Below are 21,652 nucleotides of genomic sequence, written 5' to 3'. Positions count from 1 at the left end.
TTCTGCACCTTTTTTGCAGTGTTAATCTGAAGCAATTTTTCCTGTGGATGCACTGCAGGCCTTTACTATAACTTGGGTATTGTAGTGTTGATATCTTGCAGGCCTTTTTAAGACAGCTAAAACTTTTGGAAACATCAATTCCCTCTGACATGCAGCAAAGGGCAAAGGGACTAGTGTTTTTTCATGTCTCTAAAGCCTATTCCCTGGCCAGCGCTTATGGAAATTGTTGGGGAATTATATCTAAGGGGGTTTGAAGCCAGAGCACTCTGACTCTGCAGTGGTTTGGAGGAGGAAAAGGGAAAGATGGATGTCAAAACAATTCAAGTGTCCCCACTGTGAGGATGGGGGGCAGCCAAAGGAAGTTGTATTTCTCTTTGTGGCTCGGCAATATTTGTGCTCTATCTAAGTCAACTCTATGGGTTGACTCACTCAAAACACAGACATTACTATCATATTCATCTTTGTCATCTAATGGGTGTCTAAGTTTATGATGTTTTTATTTAAAACCAAACAAATAACAGACTTATTTTGATTGTTATTATTCTGGAAAATCCTGTTTGTAGAGAATGTATTTCATTCATTTATTCCTAATTATAGTGGCATATAGTTTGTACTACTGTAGCAAAGTCATTGTACAGGTCATGCTCAAGCTCTTTTCTATCCATATCTCAGCAGGGGGTAGTGGGTTGACAGCTGAATGGGCATCTTGATTGGCTGGTGTCCACAGGGATAAGCCCATTAAAAGGGGAAGAATGGCAGGCCGGCTGGGTCAAGCAGGATAGCTGATAAGGAGAATAAAGTGTGAGAGATTAAATGAGAGAAGAAAATAAAGTATAAGTAAAATGAAATTAAGTAGAATAGGGTATAATTATAAGAGGACATGGTGGCTCAGTGGTAAGTGCTGCTGCCTCACTGCAACAGAGCCAGGCTCAGTTCAGTCTAGGTGTTGTCTGTGTTCATTTGGGTTTCTTATGCCCTCTATAAGTTTGATGAACTCACTCCAGAGACATGCGAGAGTGGAATGAGCACTTTAATCTGCTCACATGTGTCACTGAGAGTGTGTGTTCTTTTGTTAGCTTGTGATAGACTGATTATCTGTGCCAATGGTCTCTGCTTTTCACCCAGTGCATCCAGCGAAACACCTGCATAAAGATGTTTGCATGTATTCTTAGACACAGGAATAGAGAGATATTACTGTAGTTTGTTTTTTAAAAAATATATGAGGCAGGCAGTTAATGCCACTATATTGGGAATTGGATTATTTTAAAATAGACAAAGTGTGCAGCTTTGAATCAATTTGTGGAATATATTTCAGGTTATACTATCAGTTTTCCAGTTCTGAAAAGGGGCCACACTTCAGTTTATTAACTGAATAATTTATGTGCAACAGCTCAGTTTTGTGAACCCACAAAAAGCTATCTTCATCTTCTGCTCCTCACAATATTCCTGAAGGAAATTAGAGCTGAGTGTTGGTTCTGTGGTTTTTGGCCTTTGGACAGACTTCTTCATGTTCACAAATATTGATCAGAACATCCTGTTGTAGAAACAATACACTGTAGTAGGCTCTCAAATGGAGTGGTTTTCTATTTGAACACATTACAAGTTTAGCCAGTTTAGCTAGTATTTAATATGCACAGACAGGCATGTGGTGCTAAATAGCATGCTTTTCTGCTTCATCAGTGCAATCTTTAGCCTGCAGCTTGCCTGCTTGTCTGCCTGCCTAATGCCTGGAGTGGAGCAGCCTGCTGTGCAGTGAGAGCCTCTCACTCCACAGTGATTTCTATGGTGTCAAATATAATTCAACATCCTTTATTAATATACCGTCGGCTTTTAAACTCACTCAATTGAATACATTTACCGTATATATACTGTGTGTGTGTATGTGTGTGTGTGTCTTCGTGTGTCTGGGTGTGCATGCATGCGGTGTGCATCTGTTCTCTCTTACAGGTTGTGCCTTCGTCAAGTTCTCCACACATACTGAGGCTCAGTCTGCAATCAGTGCCCTACACGGAAGCCAGACCATGCCAGTGAGTACAGCTCTCCCTCACGTATAAAAACACACACACACACACCCAAAGAAAAACATAGCAAAACACACACACACAGTCTGCCACTTACAACAATTATGTGCAATCCCACGTCTCTCAATTAAGAGCTGTAAACACAGTTTTGAAGTTACCCCCGACTTCAAGGTTTTAATCAACTTATAGAGGTTATAACTTATAGTGCAAGCATCCTCGTAAATCCCAGCTTTAAAAAACAAAAAGGGGAAACCGATACAACCAGAAATAGCTCTCTGTCTCTTTAATTAACATGGTACTTTTTTTTTTTTTTTTTTTTTTAATTCAAATCTAATTTCCAGATAAAACTGTTTAGAATGATAATTGAATTTTGGGTGAGTCATCAATCAGTAGTTCTGCTTGCATAATCAGTGAATATAACTCCAGTGTGAGATTACATTTGCTCGTTATGTAAGCATGCCATGTCCTCTGAATTCTCTCTGTATTGGATTTACTATGAGCACAGAAGCTGTATTGCTCATTTGTATGTGTCTCATGTTCAGGCATTGTCCCCGTATACCTGATGGTGTCAAAATAAAAGCTACTTACTCTGCACTCTAAACCTGAATAGAGTTATTCTCTGTGACATCCAGCAAGCGGACAGAGAGTCACGTCCCATATTATACAGAGGCCTGAAGTGTACTCTGCTTTTATCCTCATTTTTGTTTCGAGAATTCTCGTCTCAAAGAAGCAGGGACCCTGAACTCCCTCCCAGTCTATCTCACAGGTGTCGTGTTTCACTTTATGATTTCATTATTAATGGTTGCCAATGTGTGGCTCAAGAGAGGAAAGCAGTGAGAAGCACTAGAAGCCAGCTGTGCCATTTTGGTGCAACCTCCGAGTCAATCTAAGTGCAAATGACTGCAGGTCATGAGGAAAGACTCTGGATGTCCATTCTCCATAGATACCCTCCTTCTCTGCTGCTCCATCCCCCTATCTCTGCTAGCTCTCTGCCCTCGCTCGTCTCTCTTTGGCAGCCTCTCGGGATATTAGGCAATAGACTTGTTTACTCCACCTTTCACCACATTGGCTGCTGAATTATTCATCTAACTATAAGCAGGGGGCCGAAGGGAGGGGAGCAAGGGAGGGAGGAGGAGTGAGAGACAGAGAGAGGGAGGCAGAGGGAGAATGAGTGAATGGACAGGATTTATACCTCCTGCTCTGGTAAATTGATTATAGAAATCTGATCAGCATCTCATATCCTGTGGCTGCTGGAGGAGAGGGCACAGTGTGCCTGCCTCGCTGAGATTAGCGGACCACCGGTGCACCATTACGCCTCAGCAGGAGAGTGCTATTCAGAGCAAAGTGTCCATCAATGTTGCAAAGATCCTGGAAAAACCTTGGACCATACATCCTGTGTGTCAGTTTGAGTTTGATTGCAGTTGAGTCAGAGCTGTAAGTACAAGTGCAAAAAAAAGTGACACATTACTCTAAATTGATTAAATGAACAAATGAATAGAGACAATTGACAGCTACAATACAGGATACATACTGAACTTGTAAAGGACATCCATAGCCTCCAGCTGGCAACTGTTATAAGCAATCGCCTCATTCTTATTTCTCTTGGGCTAATAGAAATGATTAATTGTTCTAATGAACTAAGACAAACTGAGCCAGCATACAGTATGTGTATGTGTTTGTGCATATTTGCCGTCACACCAAGGCCGTCGCTGATGAGCAGAGTCAGAGAAATGACCATGATTAAAGGGCAGCCGATAGCTTCGCTAGCCGAGGTGTTGAAGTGCACCGAATATTAACAGTGCAACTAGCCACAGCAAGTTTGATAGATATACTGCCAATCCCCTAAAGCATGAGCACTGGCTTCTTAGAGTTTGAGCGTGCACACATACGCACACATGAACGCAAGTGTGTGCATACATAAACATCTACAAACAGAAGCACTTTGTGGGTATGCATGAGCACACATACACACACTTTCTATATTGCTCCTCTCTCTCGTTTCACTGTCACATGCTCGTACAGCCACGGGCTAGGGTCAAAGGCTCCCTGACTGATCTTATTTTCCAGCTCGGAGGACTTGAGCTGAATACATTTGAGCTATTCATGTAGACGGGGTGTGGGCATTTTGTATGTATTATATGTGTGAGTTGAGGAGGAATGAGAAAATCTGCGTGACGTATGGGGAATGCGTGTACGTAAATGACAGTAGTTTATGTACGCATACGTGTTTTGGGAAGCGGATACTTTCATGAATTCATCTATGTACATTTCTGATAGACACCTCATGGAAAATTATCTGCCATCTGCTAATTACTACATAATGTCAGTGTATGAACAATGATAGTGAGATAGTGTAAGTGAATGAATTGTAGGAGTGCATCGGCAGGACAAATGTAAGACCTTGGCCGGAGCTCCATCACACTCTGTCCTATCATATCTCAAGCATGCATACCTCCACTTCCCATACAAACTGCCACCATCCCTCGGCCTCCCTCAGCTCTCACACACACACACTCTGCCACAGTTCAGGATATGAGTGGCTCAATTAAACATTTAAACGCTAGAGCTGTAAAGCAAATTGCGGGGATTCAGCAGGGCCGTGTAGGAAGTAAGTCCCGGGACAGAATTACACAGAGACGAGGGGGGTGCGGGTCAGGTCCGTAGAGCCGTGCTCATTTTCACTCCGTTTCCGCGTCTGCTCAGCCTGGGTTTCAGGCTATTTCAGCTGACACAGGCACCGAGATAGAAACACTGGAGCAGGATGATGGAAGGATAAGAGCAGAACAAAGGGAAGCAAATGAGGTAAAGTTTGCATAGAAGACAGAGTCGGATGATTGAGAATGAAGAGAAGAGCAAAGAGGGTTAAAAAAACAAAAAAAAAAAGCATCCAAATGTGATTCCCCAGCTGCTGGATCTTCTCCATTACTTCAGATAGAGAACACACACATGTAAGCGCCATGAGTGCCAGGATTTGATACTCAACAAGACACATTGTTTTAATGTACAGATCAATATGTCATTATATGTCATGATAATGAAATGGAAGGCGGAAAGGCGAATCAACAGCAGATGCTGTAAATAAATGCTGGTTTCACTCAGAAAAGAGTAACAGTCTCATTGTGTATTCAATGAGATGCAGAGTTTTAATGTCGATGTTTCACAAGAATGATAGATCTTTGCGTTGCTACTCATTAAACATTGTCCTGCCTTTTTTAACTTACTGTTTATTGTTTAAGATTTGTCATTTCTACCTAGGCAATTTCCATTCTAATAACCAAATATATTACAGTCATCTGTTATTTTACTAGCCAAGCTCAAAGAGGATGTGTATTCCACTGGCTACTTGGGGTGGAAATATTGGAGGTAATGCTTAATCAGTACAGTAAGCCTGGAATAATATCTTGCAACATGCAACGTAAATCTATGTGTTAGTGGGGGCACAATAGAGCAGTCATAATTTTCAATTTTTTCATGTAACAGAGGAAAAAAAAAAGATACATAAAACTCTCAGTTTATAAACATGTCAAATGGTGTCCAGATGAGCAGCACATACTGTTTGCACTCATGTTCTCGAAGGAGACACTAAATTTTTAATATTAAGTCGTATAATTAGGGAAAGCAATGTGCATGGAGTATGATGTCATACGTTGTGGAGAAGCAGGCAGCTTTACTGGTGTTATATTCTGAGTAACAAAGGAAAAAGTATTAATCTCAACAGTGACTGCACTCTCCATCATAGTCGTTATACCAGTGGCACAAGCAGTGATGAAAAAATAATGCCTGATAGCTGTAAGAACTGAAATTGAAATCCATTTTATTAAAAAGTTATCATTGGGATCACCTTAATCCCTGAAGGTGTCTACGTATGCCTTCATTTTTGTGTGTTTGTGTTAACACTTGAGTGTACTGAATCATAATATGACTAACCCACAGAGATTGGGACACCATTAAGGCCTTCACCATGTGACACCATGAAACCATTACAGGTTTTTCTTGATGTAATAGCTTCATAAGATATGTCTTTCTTCTAGCTTTACCCTGAACTACTGCAAGCAGGCAGACATTTAAAGTTAAAGAAATATGAAATTAATAGCTGGGCGTGCAGCTTTATCTCCTTTATTCACATGAGAGTGTGCAGCTTGGACAGACACCAAGCCTCCTTGGCAATGAGAAGGAACTGTAAAGAGGCAGACTTTCCTTTTGGTTCTGAACCTCAGTAGCGCCTTTTTTATCCTCCCTGTTTAACTCCCCTTCCTTCAGTGGCTCTCTAGGCAGCTGGGAGCCGCCCGGCAGGGGGATTCTGCTCACACTTGGCAGCTTAAAAATTTAATGAGACTTTTACTTCACACTTCATCCTCCTCTCTTTATAGCAATGGAGATTCTGCTCGCTGATATTCTGACAGGCCTAACTGGGAAAACTTTGGAGATAAACAAATGTGGCAATGGATGCTTAGCCGACAAGCCATAAGATTCAGGTGTCCCAAGGAGAAACAGCGGGAGGGCAATGTATAGACCTCCTTAAAAAAGCTTTGCACAGAGTAGGACATACATGCAAGAGTATTAAAAAGAATGGCACAAGGCTCTTGACAGGTCAGTTCGCAATAAACCACATTTCTGTTATTCAACCAGGCACGCTCCAGTCTACTTCTAGCTGGAAAAGAGGCTGACTGCATAGTTCCAACTTAATATCCTCAGATTATATATCTTAGCCTTCCTCAAAAATTTTAGAAGCAAAGCAGGACTGCTCAGCTCTCATTATCAAAGAGGATAGGCCTTTAATAGCTTTTTTTAATGGTGAGAGTGAGTTAAAATATTCAACTGCACTGCCCTGTCCTGAACGCTCCCAAAGTTAAACCTCATAATAAAGTTAATGATGCAGATAGTAAAAAGCTGGACAGACACAACAGACAAACTCTAAACTGCAACTGTATCAAAGTTAACCTTGAAGTGACTGAGCGTAGTCTTAATATAGCTGGAGAGATTTAGAAACCGAGAAATACAGGTGGAAAATACTATTTTAGATTGTGTTGCTCTGTCTCATGATCTATGCTGTTTATTGTATAATCTTAGTCTACCAGCCTGTCAATCATTCGGCTAACTAGGCAGTCAGCCATTCAGTTCAGCAGCCAACTATCCAACTGCCCACTCACCTACAATCCTTCAAAGCTGTGATTCAACCAGTAAGCAAGCCAACAGGAGAAGAGGGCTGCGGGGGAATATTGAGAAAAGTGGGGAGAAAGGGACAAGAAGGGAATAAAATCTATACGCTACAGTCGAAAGGTCCATTGCCTGTCTTTGAACATCTCCAGCTATCTGTAGATGTCTTTATAAGCAGATATTCAGAGACCTCAGTCAGGTAAAAATGCAAAAAAAGATAGCTGTAATCCATTATGCAGTAGTCATATTGAGCCAGCATATGTCATTTATAACAGCTTGCTTTTAGTCCAGTTCAGCTCCTGTACGGTTTCACCTAAATCCACCCAAACCAAGAAATACCTCTTTAGCCTTTTAAAAACCCCAACCCCCAACCTTCACCAGTCACTACTGTTATTGACAATCTTGCATCAATTTCAGGGGGCCTCTTATTGTGACTGACACACAACCTTTCTACACTGTCAGATCAGAGTAATATTTCGGCCTTTTATGTGGATCGATTGGCCACTTTGGGGGCGCAGAGGGGAGGAGAGGCGGAGCGCACAAAAGGTCAACTGTAGCGCTAAATCATTTGAAGATTCTTAATGAAGGGTGTGTGGCAGACACACCTGCTGGTTTCATTATTGGGCTGCAGAAAGAGGTAATAGTGTTGATAAGGCATGGATAGCCAGAGCTAGAAAGAAGAAGAGGGAGACTAAAACAGACAGAGGACAGAATGAGCGAAATTGCCCCAAAAAGCAACATTTTCTTTTAAGAACACTTTTACCAAGGTCAATAGGTGCTTACTTGTACCACTGCCAATTGTAGCTCTTACTTCAAATCATTGTGCATTGCAGATCTTTTAACCTCAACTGTGGGAAGGAGCACCAAGGTTACACACTGTATATGTACCACAGGGGGAAAGCTGGGGGAAAATATAAAGTATTTATGTCATGCTTTGCCCTGAGTGACTTTGTACATATGTTTAACACTGATTGAAGGAACTGAGGGTTTCTGTCTGCACATCTGCCTACAGAGCTGTTCACTCAAGAAGCAGAATATTTTTATTCTTCACATTCATATCTCTGTTATGTTCATGTTTATGTATGCCAGCCGCAAAATTAAGAGGCACGACTCTCTGCAGTAATACAAATGTGCAATGATGTTGCATCTAGAATGCCGAAAAAAAAAACTGACATGCAATTAGAGGAGCTCACTAAGTATTGATGTTAACAGCGGTTGTTGTTGCTAATGAACATGACATACTAAGAAATCAGAAATAATAACCAATAACATCCTTCACTGATGTATTGGACTTTTTTAGCCTTTTGTTAGTGGCTGTCTCTAAATATATAGTAAATTGTAACGGTCATATATTCAAATGATTCCCTAAAGTAGCTCAAAGCCTTTAGGGGATAGAGGATGTACACTGCAAGACTGAGTGTCTGCTATAGCACTCTGAAGGTGCTTGCTGTAAAGCAGGGTTAAGTATTCATGCTCTCTGATTTTCTGCTCTCTCTACCGCTTCAGGGTGCTTCCTCCAGCTTGGTGGTCAAGTTTGCCGACACAGACAAGGAGCGCACCATCAGACGTATGCAGCAGATGGTTGGCCAGTTTGGTATCTTCAATCCAGCCATCGCCCTTCCCTTCAGCACCTACAGCTCTTACGCACATGCGGTGAGTTGGAAAAGACATATGTAGCATATGTGTACCGGCTAATTACATATGATATGCAGTAAACATATGTAGGATGGGGGATGATGGCACACTGCATATCCATTTTGTTCTATAAAGTCCTTAAATCTGCTATAATTATATTAATAATATATTCATATGATCATCTATAATCATATTTAATCATATTAACAATGGATTAAATGTGTATGTGAAAGGTGTTGCTCAAAGTGATGAACCCACAGAGAATCAGCACCTGACTGTAATTCCCCTCAGATCTAAGGGACATTTCAGCATCTTTCAGCCCTTTGTTTTCGTTTAGGAACCTGTTTTCTGAAAAAAAAAAAAAAACTGTAAAATCCCACTATACACTACCTGTCAAGCACCAAACGTCAAACAAAGTTAGCATCTTGCGCGTGAACATAGTGGAGCATTCAGCAGCTGAAAAGTCTAGTATTTCCCACAGGAGTTATTGGAGTGCAAACCAGTGCTAAAAGGAGAGTGAATACTGGGCTTCATTTATCAGGTGGCTAGAAACACAACTCCAAACGAATGCTAATGTTGCTCCGTGTCTACTGGATGTGCAGATAAGCGAATTCAGTTTGCCATTTCAACAAAAAAGGCGATAATATGTCAGTGCTGTATTCAGCTTGTTTCTGATGCCCCCAAGTGGCCAAAATTTGCAAGTTTAAATCCATCGATCGCATATGTTTTAATACGCTAACCTTCTCAACATAGAGAGTCTGAGAAGTTATTTTTAATGAAGCCAAAACATTTAAAGCCATTGGGCCTCATGCATGAATGTTTTCTTATTTTTCTCTTATATTTCTTGCACAAATTAATAAGAGGAAAATAAGAAAATCCTATGCGGGATTCAACAAACTCTCTTAACTGCCTGAACTTGTCATAAATCAGTCATTTGCCACCTGGTCATGAGGAGGTGCGTTTGAGAGATGTGATCATTAGCATTATCCATCTCCCTAAAATTGCCATATAAGGCTCCATGTTCCACTACATTTGTGGGAAAGTTTCATTCACAAAAAAGTTCCCAAAGAGTCAAAACACTGCACAACGTCAAGTCCTGCTTTCAGAAATCGGAGGACAAACACAGAGCAACTTTAGGATTGACAATATTAATCTAACATTTCATCAGAACAGCTCTGCACTGTGACAGAAAGAGAGAATGCTTTGACATGATGTTAGATGCTAAAAAACATCTTTCTAAAGCAAAGCGCTGCGTGATGGGAGGTGATCAAGGGATGTGACAGTCACAGAGATATTAGAGGAGAATATTATAGTCTACAGGTGATGATACACTGTCAGCTGCAACACAAGATGATACTGGACAGAGACCTACAGAGAGACACAGAGGCAGTGTCTGTCGGAGTGAGAGAAGTTTCCAACAACTACTGAAGTGTAGAAGTTGCTGTGCCAAAATAAGGCCATAAAAATCACGAACAAAGGCAGAGATGATCTATTCATGACGTGAACGACAGCTCTGGACCACAAGTCAATTTCGTTCACACCTAAGAGAAAATTTCAAGTACGAGAAAATTGATGAATGCCACAAATGTTCTTAAATCACTTGTACATGCAAATCTGTTTGTACGAGTGTTTCTTACATGAGGCCCATTGTGTGTAGAATTTGCACATTTTTGACTTGGAAGCCCCCCAGAAGTATAGTATCAAATCCCTCCCATGGATCCTATCCAGGGACAATGAGATGAATGGTCTGAAAGCAACACATTGACTGCACTAATCTCACCAGGATTGTCTCATTTTTCTGTAAACAAAAATCTGTCGTCAGAGTGACTTCACATAAAAATTCCACACATTGTGGCTTTAAGCAAGTAAGTTGATTTTGTTGTGACAGCAGAAACATGTTTTCTGATCAGCACCAAACACGTCACTTTTTATGACCTGTAATCTCTGTTGGGCTGATCGCAGTATTGCTGAGGTAGGGTCACTGGTGTGTTAGAATTCACATCACACCCTGGACAAACAATGTAACTCTGGATTTACCTTTTTTTACCTTTAACTTGGTTGTGATTTGGTCCAAATACACATCAGATGTCTGCCACAGAAGTCTGTAGTTGTTTTCTAGTATTAATACACAGAGAGACTTACTGCATTTGTTTCTCTGTTGTGATCCCTCCTTGGTAAACATCATTATAAGTGAAAATTAGCTTGTTAAACTATCATCACTGCCATCATCACCACTCCTTCCTCCTCTCCTCCTTCTAAGCAGCACTGCAATGCCATTACATCCAGGCTTTAACTACCCTCAGCACGTAGGCACAGACACATTCAGTTAGCCTATACCCCCCAACCCCTTCATCAGCTTCTCTCTGCCCTCCTACCCTTGTCGCCCACCGTACCCCACCCTCAGGGCATGGCACCATACACGCACACACACAGCAGACCCCCAGCTCTTTGATGAGTTCAGACAGCCTATGCAGTCCCTCTCACCATGCGCCCCCTCTACCCTCTATCACACTGCTTCTCTACTCTTCCCCTCTCCCTCCCCCCGTCCCTCCCTCTGGGCCCATAAGATGCTTCAGGGGCCACAGTTGACTCAGAATATCCCATGGGCAACTGCACACAAACTTTCTTCTTCCCCGCAGAGGCAGAGCACACGCACACACGCTCACATGTGCACACGCATGCACATACATATGCTCAACCTACTTGAAGCCGGCTAAAATGAATTTAATAAAATCTCTCCATCCAGCGGCCGAGATAAAAACCTTGGCCTCTGTCACAACACACTGCATAAATGCACATAAATATCTGCAGAATATTTATTTACAGAGAAGGAGGAACACAAATTCATTTTTCCTGCCCTTATTTGGATGTAAAAGATATATATTTTTCGCTGTTTCTAAATGCCAGGATTAATTGTTGATGTTAGCCAGGTCTTGGGGGCTTATCCATTTCCCTCATTTTCATATCACAGCCAAGGGACCCAGTGTGAAATGTGCAAATTGACCATCCCAGAGTAATTGCGAGGCCATCTCTTGTGCTCTCTCCAGTAAAACTCCCACCTTCATTACCATTCATGAAATGCAGTCCTTTCCCAGGAAATGTGGAGAAATGCAAATGTTTAAGGGGTGGTGGAGGCAGTGGCGGTCTGCGGGGAGACCATTGTGCCCCGCTCAGGTTGGCCATGACTCTTATTTACTGTGGCAGAGACCCATGTCGACTCATACAGACTCACACAAGAGCGTACACACTCAAACCTGTGTGGCAAATGCTCTTTCTCTCTCTCTCTCTCACACACACACACACACATAATATGACAAAGAGCAGGATGAGGCTAGGAAATTGAGTTCCAAGTGAAAGTAACAAGGGCACGAGGGGAACTTCAGCATTAGAGAGAATCAATTACCATTAAATCTAAAGGAGAAATTGCATGTATGTGGTTTCCCGACACAAAGATTATACAGCATGAATGATGTTAGTGAAGGTGAAATTCTCCTTGTATTAGTATTATGAATCACAGACTGTGGATGCCATGTACCTGGATATAATGAATTCAACAAAATAAAGCAAGTCGGTGGAGAAACTCCACGGCAAGGCAACCTTGGAGATAAACTCACCCCAACTTTTGATAAAGTAATGAGTTCACAAGAGGCAGTAATGGATTATCAGCGAGGCTCTCGTTTTCATATCTCGCTAAAGACTTATTTAATGAATCTAAATAGTGGTTCGGACTGCTACGGTACTGTGCGCAATAATGTGGAATAAAGGGAAATATTAGTTATCTTTAGTGTGGGTGCCCATTTTGCGCACATTAGATTACATTAGAGTCTTTGGTGCTGGCTGTATACACATAGTGTGCAGCCTTGATTCCCCTGTAGCCACCGGGAATGTGCTGAAGTGATACAATGAATGTTTCTTTACGGCAAGATAAACTACACATATTCCCCCAAGACGAAAAACCTGCAGTGACAGAAAAAAGACTTTATCTCCAAAGACACACTACATGTTCGCCTACTCTCCATATACACTGGCCAAGAGAAGAGGAGGTGGCACAGTATAGAATACAGACGTGGGGAGAGATGGTATATATAGCTATAACCAAGGAGTACAGTAAATGGTAAATTCAAAGAGCTACCTCTCCACTACAGCAGTGGATAGGATTAGAGTTGAGCTGACAGCCAGTAAATTGGATTTTAGTCAAACCAGGAGAAGGAGGGGGTTCTGAACACAAATTGTAGGGGTACAACACTGACAACATATGCCAAAAATGAGAAATGTGCCATTTTCTCGATAGACACAGACACTGGTGTGCTCTGACAGGAGACATCCTATTTGCAAAAAGGTGATTTCATAAAACACAAGCAGAAGGAGAAAGCGAGAGAGTGCGATCACATGTTTCATTCTAGTGTTAGTAGTGAGTGATAATAGTTCTCTCGTGAATCGCTGAATACAAGTAATAAAACCAGCTTTTATTAAACTTTGTATTTTCCCCTCCCAGACACAAACATCATATTTGTACACAATTAAATATGATTCAAGTCACTTTTCTTTCCTCCCTCTTCTAAAGCCATGCCTCTTTGTGAAGACAGCCATTTTAGCTTCCCTTGGTCTCTTCAGGTGGAGGACTACACACAGTGTCAGAGGGCAAGAGAGAAGTTTTAGATTTAAAGGCACCTTCAGCACCGTGGCCCTCTTGCCTCACTAAAAGATGCGTCAGACTGAGTGTGAGACAGATAAATGAGAGGAGAGAAAATGGTTTAACTTGGTGCTAATAGTGACAGTGTGTAGGTGGATGATTACTGTAAACTCACATTAGGAAACATCTCCCCCTGTTGGAGGGATTCACATTCATTTTTTCAACACAGCACACATCAGACATGATGGTAGAATTACTGCATCATTTGGCTGTACTGTAAACTTCACACACACATACACACACTTGGGCATGTATGTGACCTGGTTTAGCTGTCTTATACTTGTGAGGACTAGCTCTTTTACGGTTCCTGAATGTGTCTTAGCACACACACACATATTACAAAGTGCATCAGAGATGAAAAAACCTATTAAAATCTTTCTGTAGAAACACAGCCTGCTAGCATGGGGGTAACAAATGAGGCCCTTGAGCTTCAGTCTTCTGTCCTCAGTCTTTTAGTTCACCTCATTGACCCACGGTCTCCCTCTCTCTCTCATTTTTTCAATCTTTTTCACCCACTTTGCCTCTCTTTGTCTCTCTATCCCCCCTCTCCCTCCATCCCCAGCTGGCTGGGCTATAAGGGGTCACATGTGACAGTGCCGAGAGTCAGCGAGTCACAGAGCAGCGCTACAGAGATAATTGCCATGTGATAAAGAGGTGATTGCCTGCTGGCACCAGGAGAGAGTAATGCCATCAGGTTGCAATAAAAAAGCAGATGTCTGACACTAAATGAATGCTGCTGGAGCTCGGGCAACTTTCTTTGCTCCCTTTCATCTCGTGCGCTTCTCTTTTGTCCCCCTTGTTTCTGTGTGCCTTTTCTTCCCTCTTCCTTTCTTTTCACAAGAGGAAGCAGAAAAAGGTTGTGTGTGTGATGATGAAGACTCAGTTCTGCTCATTCTCCGCCAGAGACATTTGCTATCTGCTGGTAGTTCATAAATAAAGAAATGGGAATGACTTTTGAATATAATGCCTTTGAAATTTTGCAAAAGAAGAAAAAAAAGCATATACATATGAAAAGTAAAATGGAATGACTTTGAATATCTCTGTCAACATAACCACTCTGCTTTCTGCTCTTTATTTTATTTTATTTTTTTATCAGAGCCAGTTTGTAATAACTAATGGATTCCAACATAATTACATGCTTGAGTTTCCAATTTGCTGCATTTTAATTTGGAACGAAGCATCAATGAATGCTGGAGTTGTTATCCATGACAATCTGACGGATGGCATTAAGGATTGCATTTTCCAAGACACGCATTGTGGGAGAAGCTAGTATTTCGGACTCGCTTGTATTCACTCCTGTTTCATTATTACTCTATCCAGGACTGCACCTTGTATAAGGCCACAGGACTAACAACAAATAGGCTGCAAGCTTATTAGAACCAGCCTGAAGTCCCCAGTCCTCGCTGAAAGCAGCAAGCAGAGCCCGAAAAAAGACAAAGAAACAGTGAGCGGTGTGACAGTGTATTTATTCTGTAATACCAGCCCAGTCAGACCCTTCATCCTGAAGTCCAACCCTATTCACGTCCTAATAGAGGGGGGCAGTCACAGCATTGCCAAAGCAAGGGAGCCCCGGATCCTCTAGACCTCTTTGTTTGTTTCTATGTCATTGCTTTTGTTTAGTTTTTTGTTCCCTTGCTGTCTTTTGCAGCTATGACCCCTTAAAGGCTCAATTCATCTTATTTGGAAAGGAATGGATGATCCCCATTTGTCACGTTGATAAAATTATGCAAATGACAAAAGGCGTTAATAGATAGCAGTGGCAAGGTATGTGGCTAATGGATGAGATGCCAGCACTGGGCATTCTACAGCGGGACAGCCGCTTTCAGGTTACCTGACAGGGGCACTGAGGGAAAATAATTGGCTTTTCCGTCGCAGGGTTCCCATGCAAATACAAGCAAAGTGGCATTCTATACTGCCACTGTCTCACAATATCACCATTAGCGTTAGTGCCAGTGGCAGAAGAGTTTGATTTCTGCTTATACGAGTCAGTCTCAGGCCACGACGATCATCACCTCTCCTGACAAACAGCAGCTATGCAGTATTAAACAGATGCAGAGACAGGCGCAAGAGGTTGGTCCAGCTGTGTTTGTATTCCTATACCACACAGGTCTGCATGCCTGATGGGCAGCTACATAGCCTGCAAAAGATTATTGATTCCCTAGATAAACCCACTGGTTCACAAGCTGCAAAAGCCATTGTACAGTGATGGATTTTTTTCTGAATTAGGCATTCAGCATGTGGTTTGCACAGGGAGAATTTAAGCTGAGTGCGGAAACACAAATAGTCTCTATCGCTCTTCATGCATGTTTGTGTGTGTGTGTGTGTGTGTGTGTGAATAAACACTCTGTGGGCTGCATTTGATGGAAAATAGTTTCAGCTCTCACTTCATGCTAAGTAAATGCAGAGTGAATGAAAGGCTATTGATTTGATCTCTTTGTGGGATTGTCCAATGGGTGAAAATCGACTGCCATTGCAACTTTCTGACTAACACACTGTATTACTAACATAGTCTGGAATCTGAGTTGCCTGCTTTAAAAAATATTTTTTAAATGACTGGATCTGGATTCAGTGACATCTGAAAACAGAATGCTGTTCTACTTACCAGAAAAACAATGTTGTTTGGCAAAGAAATGTCTAAACCAACTTTTCAGTGGCAAAGACTGTGGCCATTTAATGACGCTCTAATCCCAAATGTATTCTGTTTGCAAAATGTCTTCTATTTTAGGAAAAGTAGCCCAGAGACAGGCCTAGTGGTTTCAGACTAAATTATAAAACAAAGCAAATTTTAAACTGGATGAACATCAGGCTACAAGCAATCATTAGAAATACATCAGAAAAATTAGAGAAGAGTCCAGAAAAAAAAAACAGAAGAGAGTGTGAGGCGTATGTGGCAATTCTATACAACCAAACAGAGTATTGTGAAGTCTGACAACTGTAAGGAAAAAACATTGCAACTCTTCTGCAAACTTTGCCTGTTCCCTGAGCACAGAGATAATGTGCACATGTCAATGCCTTGATTTGTATGAGCCCAACAGACAGCTATTAAATCGTTTCTGCAGCTGGTGACAGGCTTCCTGCTGGGAGGATAGACAGATTCACTAAACATAGGTTGACAGGCTTCTTTTTTCTTCCCTTTCTTTTATTCCGCTCTACTTTCTCTGTACTTCCCATGCACTATCCATCCATCAACCTCAACATACATCCCTCCCTCTGTTCTTCCTTGGCTATGTTTCTCTCTCCTCTCTTGCCCCCCTCCTTCTCCCGCCTTTGTCTGACTCCTTCCCAACTTACTATATTTTTCATTACAATCTGTCCTCCCCTCACCTCTCTTGTACCCCATTCTCCCGCCCCGTTCCCTCACACACCCCATCCAACCCTTCTTTCCTCCACCCATTTCTCCATGTCCATCTTCTTTAGCTCATGCAGCAGCAGGCAGCCATCATGGCAGCAAGCCACGGAGGTTACCTCACGCCTAGCGTGGCTTTCCCCGCCACGCAGATCCACCAGATGGGGGCGCTCAACATCAACAACCTCCCACCCACCCCCATGACCCCGGTGTCGGGTGAGTTTCATCAAACCCTGGGTGAGCACGCAGTTTCATTCCCTTTCCTGTCGTGAGTGTATGCGTGTTTGTGGAGTGAAGGTGTGTTGGTGATGTAGACAGCAGGGTCTCTATGCGCTTGAGTCAATGTCTTAACTGTATGTGGGCTTTGTGTGTATGTGTGTGTCTATTTATTCATGCAAGTGAGGTTGTTGTAGGAGGTCAATTTGTGTTTTCAATAATGTCTGTATGAATATATGTGTGTGTGCGTGTACGTATGCGTGTGTGTGCGCGTGATCCAGCGTGAGAACAAAAAAACTAGAGCTGCAGCAAGGCCAAAAGAGTGCCTGCTTACTGGTAATCCAAAATTATTCCACTGGAGAGAAAGAGAGACTAAGATGAAAAAATACATTCAGTGGGATTTGCATGTTTATGTTGTTTGTGAATGCAGAAAATATTTGGGGATAGCAGCAGCAGAATAAGGAATATCAATAAGTAAGTTCACAGATAAGCCGCTAATTTCCCCATAGTATTTTGACCTTGTGCTTTGAAGCACTTGTGCATGATCTGCATGCAGTTTGGTTTTGTTTTCCATAACAAACACCTCCTATGCAGATACATTACAGAGGCAAGGGAAGGACTTTGAAATACCTACCTACTGCATAACATTTGCTTATTCAGCAGTGCTTCCTTCATTTTCCTTGAGACAGAGGAAACTTCAAGATTCTCCACTCAACAAAAGCATGAGCTGAAATAAATAATACAGTATCCAAGTCTTTGTTGTGCTCCGTTCACCTACTTTGTCAACACTGCAGTATTGAGTTTTTAAGGTGATGACTTTGGTAACTTTAAACCAATCAGTGTGAGCGAGAACTGCCATCAGTGCAACAAGGCCTGCTTTAGATTTGCTTTATAACCATCATAAGAATCTGGCTTCTTACTATAAACCTGCTGCACTATATAAAATTCTCTCTGCACTGTGGTTTCTGCAGGGAAGAAAAATATTCTCTTAAGTTGAAACTGTTCACTATTCATCCACAGACACAAAGAAAAGACAGGTTTTTTTGTGCAGTACCTGTTTGGTCCTGCTTTACTTAATTCAGTACAGTCAGTGAATTTAAATATACAGGACAGATGTGTGGAAATCAATGCTACATGATCCTTATTAACCTTTTTATCACACGTATCTTCACCTGAAGCCAAAGGACCGCATGCACATAAAGTGAGATGATGAAACATGCCAGTAAACACACATGCTGTATGTGTAGGGTACATGTGCAATAATTTTCAATGTAGGGAAATATATCTAGAGGGGAGACCCATTTGTCAAATATTCACGGTGATGTTTTCAGTGCAAAGTGTGCACTTTTGGGCAGGCATAATCAATCAGAGACAGTGATTAAAAGCAGAGCTCAGTCTTGCTGAGAAGCCTCTTATTTTAATGGGTAAAGCACTGACAGTATGGCAATTCAGATCTTTGTGTTCAGCATTCATACCTGTATTTTGCAACACAATAGTGCTGATGAAAGATGCAACTGTAATGCAAGGAACTCAGTCCGTGTGTGTGTGTATGGGGGCGGGGGGGCTTTGTCCTCCAGTCTGGTTGCATTGTTTGTGCTGTTTATGTATCTCAAAAGGCAAAATCCCTGCTATATTCTAAAGGAAACATTGCTGAATATTGTTAGATATTCTGTAAATGCTGTAAATGAGACAAAAATGGAAGAGAAGTGACTTTCTCTAACTCTGAATCTGATGTGAGCAAAACGGTGCTATTTATCTGCTTTCGGACATGCCTCTATGTAAGCCACGGTCGACTGATTATCTTTTATTATTGAATATAATATATTATTAATCCTTGAGAGAAAGCATGGCTTTTGTTAATTTTCAAGGACTGTCATAAATATGAAATGTTTTATTTCCCCCCTTCATTCATTAATTTGAGTGTGGCTGCCAGCAGCTGCAGGAGTGGTAGTCTAGCTTGCTGCTTTAGTATACACAGCTATTTTCTCTCTCCTTTTTTCAAACTTGTGGCTATGACTTATTTAGAGTTCATTGAAGGAATACATAACATTACTGGCAAGGCTGTCTGTATAAGTAGGCCAAGAGACTCTGACACTACTGAGAGACTGTAGGATGTCTGCCATGAGTCAGTAGAATAATTCATTGTAATATCAGAATCTGTTTTTAGGGTCTGGGAGCAGAGTGCTTCTCTGCTTTGACAGAGGTTTAATTTATGCATTAAGTTGTCTCATTAACCAAATTGAGCTCAAAACATATCTATAAATACTGACATTTGGCAACTGTGTCAAATATACAAAGGCATAAAAGGTAGAAAGGTTAATGTTCCCTTTCCTTCCAAAATGAGAGCAATTGACTATTGAAAGGTAGATTACCGCCTTTGCAAATTGCACATACTGCGCTGCATTAACATAAAGCTCAGGCAATAGTTTAATAGATGAAAAACCCTGCCTGGTCTTGAGATAGAGGTGTGACATTAATCTTTTATTTAAATGATCAGTATAACCTCTGCAACATAAAAAATCTTGTTTGTGACAGCAAGCCGAAGTACAAAGAGGCTCAGAGGTTAAGGGTGTTACTCTGAAAACAATGAGAAATCCATTTGATCAACAGATGCAAAGCATTTAAGCTTGATGGTGCATAAGCCGTTTGCCAGATGGTTCAACTGATTAGAGCATGTATCCTTACAATGATGCATGATGATGCTTTTTGAAAATAATGTTCACCAGGTGCCGCTCCCTGAGCGCTGCAGAAGAAATAAGAATTAAACAAAACAGGGGAGAGAGAGTCTGAGTAACAGGAAGAGAGAGGGAGAGAGAGAGAGATAAAGAGGGATGAGGGAGGAGAGGAAGGGAGAAACGGAGAGCGATGCGGATCCCGCTGTGCGTATGTGGTGAGGAACACATAGTGTCAAGGATGCTTTGTTAGGATGTGAGAAGTGTGTAATCAAAGTCACTCTAATGTTCTGTTGCATGCTGCTGCTCTACACTGAAGTTGTACATGCACAAGTGCATATTACACAAAATATACTGCAGATGCTCCACAGCCAGAGACAACCCACTCACAGGCAGGCTGGATGTGCTGCGATATCCCAGCTGGATTCGAGCATGGTTACACCATTGATGCAGAACACTTCCATGGTGACAAACACCATGAAACTAATGAGCTGTTTGACATAGTGATCTTTCTCAATATGTGCACCTGTCCTCCATGACACATCTTACATGTTACGCAGATGTTTTATATTTAATGGCCATTTGTAAAACAAACGCATGCAAGGACAGATAAGGTCAGAAGTTAACATGCAAAAACAAAATATCAAAAACCAGCAATGCATGGTGGCGACATAGCTGATGAGAATAAATGAGAATCCCAACGATTCAGAACTAAAGTGACCTATCACATCCAAGCCATTTTGAACAAAATGCAGTGCTGTAGTTTGCTCAGAGACAGATGAAACAGCTGGGGAAATGAACACCTGTTTGTCTTAAGTGTGACCTCCAGTACACAGCCTCACACTGTAAAGATGCATTCACAGTAGTTGCTTTCTTTAAGACTCCAAGGGCAGAAGTATCACCTTAGAAACATGTCCAGCTGCACAAAGGGCCATTGTCCCTCACATACAAATTTCCCCTTTCTGTATGAATCTGAAATATTGCATCAGAGTGATGACAAACCCCTGCAGCAAAAGAGAGCAGCTCTGTTAAAGCAAAAGGTATACCTCATCCCGGTTTGTACTTTCAGTACTTTCAGAGAGCACCGCTACAGCTCTCGGACAGACTAAATCTGGTCTGTGTGAGCAAACTTCCCAGCTGGTCTGCTCAGGGATCTGAAAGGCAGGCACATTGGTATGGTCAGTGCATTGTATGTACATTAGCCTCAGGAGTTGAGCAGACAGCACTGGAGGCTTAGTAGTGTGGGAAGTTGCAGTATTTCATACTGAAGGTTAATGGTGCAAGTTTCACATCGTCCTCATTTAACATCAGCTGGAAATAAATTAAAAATGTATTATAATTAATATGTATTTGTGTCTTCTGTTATCCGTCCAACACATTAATCAAGGAGGCTATTCCATATTTGAACAGCAATTTGGAGGAAGCTTTTGTCCAATGAGATGTAATTAAGACAGGAAGGTAGACAATGTGGTCTAGTTTGTTCTGTGGATAGGCGAGTGGTGCACTGCCTGACATATGGTGTAGGGAGCATAGCAGGTAGGTCCACTGGTGGGTGTGCACTTTGTACAAGACCTTAACAGCAGGGAAAGCAGGCGGTGTCCTGGTCCACTCAATAATTTTTAGTGCCTTCTTCTTCTGAATATTGTTGAGCAGGCCAAAGTGAGAACTGTAGGTGGAGCAACTCAGTGATTCACTGCAGATCTTTATAGATTCTACTCTGCATGTTCAATTCAGCGGCCACTCCCCTCAAAGCTCTTCATTTCCTGATGGAGATCATGTTGATGATGTGTTCGGACCCTGACAGTTTTCTGTTCATAATTACTCCTAGGAGGCTGAGCTCTTTAGCGGACAAGCTGGTGAGCAAGCTTTGATGCAATTCTTTTCCTCAAGAGCATCACAGACTTTGGCTTTT

General features: G+C 41.7%; 1 protein-coding gene across 11 annotated transcripts in view; it reads left to right on the top strand.

Moving 5' to 3' along the window:
• Positions 1-21,652, top strand: part of celf5a (cugbp, Elav-like family member 5a) — a 192,057-nt gene that overhangs the window by 157,473 nt on the left and 12,932 nt on the right. For 9 of the 11 annotated variants that reach the window (XM_042415893.1, XM_042415894.1, XM_042415892.1 and 6 more), the window contains 3 exons: positions 1,948-2,027; positions 8,685-8,831; positions 16,924-17,089. In XM_042415893.1, coding sequence (XP_042271827.1) covers positions 1,948-2,027; positions 8,685-8,831; positions 16,924-17,089 — 393 coding nt within the window. The remainder of the gene's footprint in view (positions 1-1,947; positions 2,028-8,684; positions 8,832-16,923; positions 17,090-21,652) is intronic. The other 2 variants (XM_042415895.1, XM_042415896.1) reach the window with 2 other exon arrangements.

Source organism: Thunnus maccoyii, chromosome 7 (genome assembly GCF_910596095.1).
Source record: "Thunnus maccoyii chromosome 7, fThuMac1.1, whole genome shotgun sequence".
NCBI lineage: Eukaryota > Metazoa > Chordata > Actinopteri > Scombriformes > Scombridae > Thunnus > Thunnus maccoyii.
This window is presented reverse-complemented; position numbering and strand designations above follow the sequence as displayed.